At 34.9% G+C, this 10,271-nt stretch overlaps 1 protein-coding gene across 3 annotated transcripts; it reads left to right on the plus strand.

The window, feature by feature from the left end:
- Positions 1-551: 551 nt before the first annotated feature.
- On the plus strand, positions 552-9,913 carry LOC145043636 (protein CHROMATIN REMODELING 5-like). 3 transcript variants are annotated; one of them, XM_078992350.1, is made up of 30 exons: positions 552-784; positions 1,251-1,876; positions 1,971-2,038; positions 2,124-2,504; positions 2,613-2,837; positions 2,943-3,026; positions 3,246-3,305; positions 3,398-3,492; positions 3,651-3,702; positions 3,806-3,872; positions 4,042-4,135; positions 4,209-4,296; positions 4,380-4,514; positions 4,751-5,022; positions 5,111-5,204; positions 5,293-5,417; positions 5,499-5,562; positions 5,648-5,866; positions 5,944-6,186; positions 6,383-6,493; positions 6,780-6,866; positions 6,947-7,129; positions 7,230-7,310; positions 7,390-7,641; positions 7,709-7,867; positions 7,945-8,122; positions 8,201-8,382; positions 8,496-8,861; positions 8,945-9,038; positions 9,119-9,913. In XM_078992350.1, the coding sequence occupies exons 2-30, from the start codon at positions 1,297-1,299 to the stop codon at positions 9,499-9,501; spliced, it is 5,022 nt and encodes a 1,673-aa protein (XP_078848476.1). In that variant the 5' UTR covers positions 552-784; positions 1,251-1,296; the 3' UTR covers positions 9,502-9,913. The 3 variants fall into 3 exon arrangements, with proteins under 3 accessions (XP_078848476.1, XP_078848475.1, XP_078848477.1); XM_078992349.1 differs by having other exon boundaries at positions 552-718; XM_078992351.1 differs by having other exon boundaries at positions 552-718; positions 1,974-2,038.
- The last annotated feature ends 358 nt before the right edge of the window (positions 9,914-10,271 follow it).

Raw genomic sequence — 10,271 nt, forward strand, 5'->3', positions numbered from 1 at the left:
GTCTAGGTAATTAACCTACATTCATAAAAGGAGGCCCCTTGTCATCATGTATGGAATACTTTGAGAGTAATCGAGGCTGAAGTTACATAACTGCGAACGTGGGGAAGAAGAAGACGGAACATGTGAACGAAGACGGCTGGAACCTCCGATTAACCGTAAACCCATAATTATTACGGCTGACATTGAAAGTTCGTGGAGTTTGAACGACCGAGATTTAGAAGACGGTTTTAGACTCAACGTCATCAATAGTATTAATAATTCAATAAATAGATAGAATTAAAATTAAAATTAACTCAAGATGAACCTATCCCGCGTACCCGTAAGTCAAAATATGACCAAGTAATCTCCACCGTCGAACTATCGCTACGTGACCACATCCTGTGGAGGGACTAACTCTCCCCTCTCCCCCGGTTAAAAAATTATATATATATATATATATATATATATATATATATATATATATATATATATATATATATATATATATATATATAAACAATAAAATATTAAATAAATTGGTGTTGAAACTTGAAATAACTCTCTAACAAAACAAAAGTAACCCCTCTCAAATTTCCCCCAAATTCTTTCATTCATTCTCTCTTTATCCCCTCTCCTTACGCTAATCGACCGGTAAATAGTTTTTGCTGCTGTTCCGCCGTCCGCCGGCGCGTGTTTGTTACCCGCGACGGCTAGTGAGTACGATTGCTAACGTGCTAACGTGAGTACAAATGAACGTAATATGTGTATCTATGTGAATATATGGAGCCTCTGTTAGTAACAAAATGTGAGTAATCTCGAATGATGAATTTGAAAACCATCCAAGAGTCTCTCACTCACGTATCGGTTGATTGTGTTTTTCAACTGCTATCCGTGACCTAATTTAGGGTTTTTCGTTGTAGATTTAGGAACTTTCATGTGCGCCATGTCTTTTGTAATGGTTTTGATGCTCCGTGTACGTAGGGTGACAAATCTATTGGTTATGCATACAGACCAATTGAATTCCTCTTTTTTTGGGTTTTCACATAGTCTGGATCGCTCTTTCCCTCCTGTTTACTTTTTTTAAATCGCGATTCACGTTAGGAGATGTTTTCCTGATTACTTATTTCTGTTTGTTTGAGTGTCACCTGACAACCCATGAAGTCTTTGTGTGATTAAAGTCTTCGTTTGGTCCTTTTCTTTAATTGTGGATGACATAAATTCTACATCCTTCGCTCATAATGCTGACTTTCAAAATTTGATTGTCTGAATAGGTTTAAGGAATGAAGAATAGGACTTTGGTTTGAGGTTACAGTCAGAATGGCCTTTTTTAGAAACTATGCTAATGGTACAGTTTCAGACGATGTTTTAAATGACAAGAGCCAGGGTAGAACTACAGAAAGAGCCGAGAGCATTGTAGGAGGCATTGATTTGGAAACAACTTCGAGTGTGGATAAAGGATTTGCAACAAAGATGGAAGATGAGGATGATGATAGCTTATTGAATTTAACAGCTTCTAATGCTGCTACTACAACAAGGAAAGCAACTGGGAGATGGGGCTCAACATTTTGGAAGGATTGTCAACCCATGCATCAGACAGAGGAATCAAAAAGCAGTTCTGCTTACAACAATGAAAACGGATCTGGCAATGATTTGTCAGAAGTGGATAAGGCAAATAAGGGTCATAATGTGGATGAGATGTTGTCTGATGATTACTACGAGTTGGATGGAGATGACCAAAGTGATTCAAAGCTGTTAAATAATGCAGCTGCAGGTGGTTATAATTCAATGCCACAACGAGTAGTTTCTGTCAATAACTTCAACTCAAAAGATTCATCTCGGGGTGCATACGTAGAAGAAGATGCTGATTTTGAAGATGATGATGAGGAGGAAGAAGATGGTATAACTTGATGATATATTCTTGTTTATGAAATCACTCCAATATGTGTACTTCTCTTAAAGATATGGACTTACATTTCCTTAATTTACTACAGAAGATGACCCTGCTGATGCAGATTTTGATCCTGACTTAGTCACCACAAGTGTTGGAAGAGGGAAGAAGGTTATTCTTTTATTTCAATCATTTGTACTTTATTTTGGCCTATCTGTTATTGGGTTTGTAAACAATGACATTTTCAATCCTTAAGGTACAAGATGATGACTGGGATGCTGAGGATTTGGATGAAGAAGATAACTCTGAGGACAATGAAATAGACATTTCAGAAGATGATTTTTATAAAAAACCAAGTGGTATGCAAAGGCAGAAGCGAAAGCCTAGTAGAGAACCCAAACCTTCTACTTCTACATCTTTTGGCAGGAGGAAAAGAGGGAGAGCTTCATTTGATGAAGATGACTCATCTCCAGATGATGATTTAGAAGAGGACTTCAAAAGTACAAGAAGGAAAAGTACAAAAGCTTCCGGAAGGATGAATGAAGTTAGAACTTCTACTAGATCAGTGCGGAAAGTATCATATGTTGAAAGCGAAAGTGAGGAGCATGATGATGATATCAAAAGAAAGGGCCACAAGGTGTGGATTATACATTATACTAGTCATATCACATATGATGTTGTTTATTATAACTTATAAGCAATAGTTTACATAAAGCTTAATTTGTATACCCTTTTTTGAGGTAAGGAGGACATGGAAGAGGAAGATGGTGATTCGATTGAGAAGGTGCTATGGCATCAACCAAAGGGCATGGCAGAAGAAGCTGCACAAACCAACAAATCCACAGAGCCTTTACTGTTGAACCAATTATTTGACTTGGAGCCAGATTGGAGCAATACTGAGTTTTTTATCAAGTGGAAAGGCCACTCACATTTGCATTGTCAATGGAAATCGTTTTCTGAACTACAAAATGTAAGTATTTGATATTTCTATTGTTGTTTAACATTGTGAATGTTATGATGTTATTATTATCATTCCCTTTTTAATCATTTTTGTTTCTGTTTGTGGTCAGCTCAGCTGAGTGGCTTTAAAAAGGTTATAAACTACACTAAGAAAGTTATGGAGGATATAAGGCACAGGAGAACAGTATCTCGTGAGGAGGTAATTAATGGTGGCTATGTATATTTCATGTTCTTAATATTTTTCCTTCTCTTTCTCCCCCTTCTACAATAAAATCAAATGGGATTGTTTTGTTTTATTTAGCTCTATCTTGATTGTTTATTTTTTGCTATCAAGAACTTATAGTCTTATCATTCTATTTTTTTTTTTTTTTTGCAAATGGACATGAATTTTCTTATTTTGTATCTTTTTCTTGGTTAGATCGAGGTCATTGATGTTAGCAAGGAGATGGATCTGGATCTTATCAAGCAGAATTGTCAGGTTTTATAGCTTATGCAATTTGGGTCATTCCTTATTCTCCTTTTACACTGCTCTATGTAATATGTTTTTTTATTTTAAATTGCACCAATTAGGTTGAGAGAATAATTGCTGATAGAATTGGAAAAAGTTCAGAAGTGCCAGAGTATTTGGTTAAGTGGCAAGGACTCTCCTATGCTGAAGCAACCTGGTATGTGGACACAGTTAACTTCTATCATTCTATGAATCTTGATTTTTTATGATATGTTTATAGGTTTTATAGAAGTAGGTTCAATTGTGCTAATTTTTTTCTCTACCCAATGAAAATGAGACACATCACATACTTATATTTATTTATGATATTTTCAGGGAGAAGATTGATGATATTGCTTTTGCACAAGCAACAATTGATGAATACAAGGTAATGTTATAATCTTAATGTGTTACACTTTCAGTTCAAGAAAAGTTATTTGGGTACCCTTTTTATTCCATTATTGGTTTTTGATTTTTAAATTTGGATGTAGGCTCGAGAAGCTGCAGTTACAGCTGCACATGGAAAAATGGTAGATTTCCAAAGAAGAAAGAGTAAAGGTATGCATTCTACTTTTTTTTTTTTTTTTTTCCCTTTCAAGATGCAGTTTTCATTATCTATCATTTCATAACAACAATCTAGGATTTAGTTTCCTTTTTCAAAGACACTATTATCTCTAAATCAAGAACACAATCTAACATTTTTAAATTATCACTTTTATTCTTATAGCAAGTTTGAGAAAACTTGATGAACAGCCCGAATGGTTAAAAGGTGGGAAACTAAGAGATTATCAACTTGAGGGCTTGAATTTTCTTGTTAATAGGTATGTCATACAGATACTTCCATTTTATTTGTTTTATTTAAAACTATACTTATTAACAATATTCACAGTGCAGTTGGAGAAATGATACAAATGTTATATTAGCTGATGAAATGGGTCTTGGCAAAACAGTTCAGTCTGTTTCTATGCTTGGTTTCTTACAGGTATTCATATATCTTAATTTCTCACATGTTTCCATCAATTTCCTATATACAAAGTGATTAAAAATAGTTTTTTTTTATTACAGAACTCACAACAAATTCATGGACCCTTTCTTGTTGTTGTTCCTCTATCAACTTTGTCAAATTGGGCTAAAGAATTCAGAAAGTGGCTTCCTGATATGAACATGATTGTATATGTTGGGACTCGTGCTAGCCGAGAGGTATGTTTGTTCGCAATTGGAATTCATGATTCCATTCCATTGTTGTCAAATGGATGGAATTCATTTCCACCGGAATCTTCTGTTGCTAGTTTGATTATCTGCTTATGTTAGTTTAGTATTAGGGGTAAATAGGAAGAATATAAGTATATAACAAACAAAACAAATCAATGGAAGCAGGTTGCTATTTCTTGTAGCTCAGATTATTTGTAATTTTTTTTTTTTACTTTTTCATGTAGGTTTGTCAGCAGTACGAGTTTTTCTCTGATAAGAACACAAACAATGTTGGAATTGGAACTACTAAGTTTGATGCACTATTGACTACATATGAAGTTGTATTAAAGGACAAGATGGTTTTATCAACAATTAAGTGGAACTATCTTATGGTTGATGAAGCACATAGATTGAAAAACAGTGAAGCTTCATTATATACATCACTCAATGAATTCAGCACGAAAAACAAGCTTCTTATTACTGGGACTCCCTTGCAAAACAGTGTTGAAGAACTATGGTATGCTAATTTTTATCTATCTCATCTCTCACTCAAATAAACCCTAACTTTTTTAACAATTTATACTGTTATATAATGGTTATTGCAGGGCGTTGCTTCACTTTCTTGACTCTGATAAATTCAATAGCAAGGATGAATTTGTTCAGAACTACAAGAACCTCAGCTCATTCAATGAGATTGAGGTGCAAATTATTATACTTCTATCCTTTTGCATTTAGTAAACCCTAAAAATGAGATGATATTTTATACTTTGATAATTTGTATACATAGCTTGCGAATCTTCACATGGAGTTGAGGCCCCACATTCTGCGAAGAGTTATAAAAGATGTGGAGAAGTCCTTACCCCCAAAGATTGAGCGTGTTCTCCGTGTTGAAATGTCTCCTTTACAAAAACAGTAATATTCTTTTTCCATTTCTACCCCTACTTGATTCTGAAGGGGTTCTATATCTTTACTGGTTTATAACTTATTTGTCAGGTATTACAAATGGATTCTTGAACGCAACTTTCATGACCTCAACAAAGGTGTACGTGGAAATCAGGTTTTAGCCTCAACTAAATTTAAAAATGAATGAAAAATATTAAATTTCTTATTGACTTTGAATCTCATCTGTTGCAAATGTGGAGGTTTCTCTTTTGAACATTGTGGTGGAGTTGAAGAAATGCTGTAATCATCCATTCCTGTTTGAAAGTGCTGACCATGGTTATGGTTATGGTGGAGACTCTGCTATAAGTGGCAGCAGTAAACTAGAGAGGGTAATTCTTAGCAGTGGAAAGCTAGTGATCCTTGACAAGCTTCTTGACAGACTTCATCAGACAAATCACAGAGTTCTAATATTTTCACAAGTATGAATGCTTTTCCACAACATCAACATGAGTATATTATATCAAATTATTAATATTTGAATGCATTGCATTTGCAGATGGTTAAGATGTTGGATATTCTAGCAGAATACCTATCAATTAAGGGGTTCAAGTATCAGAGACTTGATGGAAGCACAAAGGCTGAAGCAAGGCATCAAGCTATGGAGCATTTTAATGCAACTGGAAGTGATGATTTCTGCTTCCTTCTTTCTACTCGTGCTGGTGGTTTAGGTATCAACCTTGCAACAGCAGACACAGTTATCATTTTTGACTCTGATTGGAATCCTCAAAATGATCTCCAGGTTTATAAATTATAATTTATAATTTATAATTATGCTTTGCTTCTTTTTTACTTATTTCAAACGTTTTCTCTTCCTTCTTTTTCCTCTTTTGGAAATTTTTCTGCAACTATATGTTATGTTTAAGTTTTTCTCTTGTCTGTATATGCTTCTTGTTAATCATTTTGAAGATTTCCAAAATCTTGTTAATCTTGTGTAGGCAATGAGCAGAGCTCATAGAATCGGACAACAGGAGGTTGTTAATATTTATAGGTTTGTGACAAGCAAGAGTGTTGAGGAAGACATCTTGGAACGTGCAAAAAAGAAAATGGTATATGCTCTTTTAAGCATAATCTGTTATTTAGTCTAGATTGATACATTATTTTCATAATGTGAACTGTAAATATATTTTTGTTTGAATGCAAGAAAATGGTATAATTTGGTAGATTTTTTCAAAGTATGAAAAAAATTGGAAAGAAATGAAAGTAGAATGCTATAATAAACAAGTAATTGAAAGTAGGTTGCCATTTCTTGCATTTTTGCTTTCTAGCTCTATGTGTGCTCTACAAAAATGCTTGTATTTTTTCTTATGTTTGGATTTGTTCTTTTCATTTCAGGTACTTGACCATTTGGTTATTCAGAAACTAAATGCAGAGGGAAGATTAGAGAAAAAAGAAGCGAAAAAAGGGAGTGCATTTGACAAGGTATTGTAAATTATATTATATTATGTAGTATGAAAATAAGCCAATGAATATTAACGAGTCTCATTCTGTTATGGTTTCAGAATGAGTTATCAGCTATTTTAAGATTTGGAGCTGAGGAACTGTTTAAAGAAGATAAAAATGAGGAAGAAAGCAAAAAACAGCTTCTAAGCATGGATATTGATGAGATTCTTGAAAGAGCAGAGAAGGTTGAACAGAAAGCTGCTGAAGACGAAGCAGGACATGAATTACTCAGTGCATTTAAGGCAAGAAAGAAAATCATGTATTTATTCTTCTAGCTGTTCAAAATTATCAAATTTCTAACAATAATAGTATTTTGTTTTATTTCCTGATTTGATTTGGCAGGTTGCAAATTTCTGCTCTGCTGAAGATGATGGAAGTTTCTGGAGTCGCTGGATAAAACCTGATGCCATCTCACAGGCTGAGGTAGGTGTATGTGTGTACATATTATTATTATTACTATTTTATTTTCTGAGAAAGTGATTATTTATTATAATAAATGTAGGAAGCCTTAGCCCCTCGGGCTGCAAGGAACAGCAAGAGTTATGCTGAGTCCACCCCATCTGAGAGAAATAACAACAAAAGGAAAAAGAAAGGTGTTGAATTACAACTACAAGACAGAGGAATAAAACGCAGAAAGGCTGCTCCTGATTATTCCACTTATCAACCACCACCACTTGAAGGAGCTTCTGCTCAAGTCAGATCCTGGTCTTATGGGACCTTACCAAAGAGAGACGCTACACGTTTTTTTCGTGCAGTGAGTCTGTGTGTGTGTGTGTGTGAAGTGAATAAAGATGAGCAATTAATTTAGTATTTGTATTTAGGTGAAAAAGTTTGGAAACGATAGCCAAATGAGGATGATAAGTGAAGAGGTTGGTGGATCTGTTGAAGCTGCTCCTGTTGATGCACAGGTTGAGCTTTTTGATGCTTTATTAGATGGTTGCAGAGAAGCTGTTAAAGGAGGAGGAGCTATGGACCCAAAGGTTAATTTACTTTCTTAAATTGCTCCATTAGTTGAAAATCAACATGAAAATGAATGAATTTTGTTTTGATGTGTTAGGGGCCATTGTTGGATTTTTTTGGTGTTCCTGTGAAGGCTGATGATGTATTGACCCGAGTGGAAGAACTTCAACTCCTTGCAAAAAGAGTAAACCGCTACAATGATCCAATCTCACAGTTCCAGGCTTTGATGTACCTCAAACCTGCAACTTGGTCTAAAGGCTGTGGCTGGAACCAGAGTAAGTTTCTCTTTTACTTTTTTTTTTTTTTTTTTTTTTTCTTTTCTCACGAATTACAATTATGGTTTTTTTTTTCAGAGGATGATGCAAGACTGCTGCTAGGGATCCACTATCATGGATTTGGGAACTGGGAAAAGATACGTCTGGATGAAAAGCTTGGCCTTTTGAAGAAGATTGCTCCTGTGGAGCTTCAACACCATGAAACTTTCCTACCACGTGCTCCTCAATTAAAAGAAAGAGCTTCTCAACTTCTTCAAATGGTAGGTCATCATGCATGGTGACGTGATTTATCTAAGCTCCTATACTTGATACGAGTGAAATGGAAAGAAAAAAAATATTTGATATGAGTGGATTTTTGTTTGTTTGCTTTAAGGAACTTGTGGCTGTTGGTGGGAACGCCAAAGGAGGTCGAAAGCCCACTAAAAAGCAAAAAGATCAATTTCCAATCACCAACCCGACTTCTCACACTAGAGCCAAACAGTGGAAACCAGGAGAAACAAAACTCCCGAAAAATAAAATGAAAATGAAAATGAAAATGAAAATGACACGTGGCAGTGGAAAGAAAAACGAGGGTTTGGTTAAAGAGGAAGGTGAGATGTCAGACACTGAAGAAGTGTATGAACAGTTTAAAGAAGTTAAATGGATGGAATGGTGTGAAGATGTCTTGACTGAAGAAAAAAAGACACTCGAGCGCCTTCATCGCCTACAAACCACCAGTGCAGATCTTCCTAAGGAAAAGGTACATTCTCTTTCCTTTTTTTAAGGGTTAAATTGTAATTTTAAAAGCTTGGGAAACTTAACTGAAATATTCGTCTTCTTTAGGTTCTTTCGAGAATTAGAAATTATTTGCAGCTTCTCGGGCGAAGAATCGATCAAATTGTTATCGACCATGAGGAGGATCTGTATAAACAAGAAAGTACGCACGCAACTTTTTTTTTTCTCTCTCTTTATGTTTATTTATTTTGTCCTGTGTAACAAGCAAACAAATATTTTCAGAGATGACAACACGTCTATGGAACTACGTGTCAACCTTCTCAAATCTATCGGGTGCCAAACTTCAACAAATCTATTCCAAACTCAAACAAGAGAGAGACTCAGTAGGAGTAGGAGTGGGCCCTTCCCAAATCAACGGAGGAGGTTTCAGAAACAACAACCAATCATCATCCACATTAGTCCACAAAGGTCTCGACACTGCAAAATTCGAAGCATGGAAAAGAAGAAGACGGGCCGAATCCGACCCAAACACCCACACCCATTTCCAAAGACCTTTTGCTAACGGGACCGGGACCCGTTTACCCGACCCAAGTATCGGAATCCTTGGGGCAGCCCCATCTGATACCCGACCCGCTTTCGGTCAAAGACAAGGAGGGTTCACGTGAGTGAGTGTGGGTTATATATATATATATATATATATATATATATATATATATATATATATATATATATATATATATATATATATATATATATATATATATATATATATATTGCAATTTACACCTGTTTTCTTTTTACATATCAGAAAATTCCTATTATTATTGGTCTCACCCTACCCTGGTTGCAAAATGCAAACCTTTTTTTTATGCTTCTTTTTGGCTTGTGGAAATACAAATATTATTTTCTGAAGCCAAAAGATGGTGGTGGTGGTGGTGGTGGTTAACCGATGAGAAACAAAATGGAATGATCTCTTTTTTCTCTTATATATAGCAAACATTAACAGTTTTATGTATCTCTGAAATTGTATACTATCACGTTTTTGGTTAACCAATTATCAGTCTCTTTTTGATGTTACTAGCTTTTGTAGTATGCTTGGAGGAGGGTAGAATCCGTAAATGAGATTTATCACTCACATGCTGGCTGTGGGACCAGTGTATTATTATTATTACCCCTTTTACTAGCGTTGTTAGAATTTTTATTTGGGTTAAGTAGCAATTATTTGTGTTATAGGTAGATAATCACCTTTTCTATTAAGTCATGCTTTCAGTTTTTTCCTAATTAAGGTATTGTATGTTTGAATATTATATTATAGATGTGAAAATTGTTTTATGTATTGATGGTATTGATATTACTGACTAGATTTTTCAAAATAAATTTATAACAGAAGAAATGAAAGTGGGATACTATATAAAATAGCAAAATCAATGCAAAA

Source organism: Lactuca saligna, chromosome 4 (assembly GCF_052625555.1).
Source record: "Lactuca saligna cultivar CGN05327 chromosome 4, ASM5262555v1, whole genome shotgun sequence".
In the NCBI taxonomy this organism is placed as follows: Eukaryota; Viridiplantae; Streptophyta; class Magnoliopsida; order Asterales; family Asteraceae; genus Lactuca; species Lactuca saligna.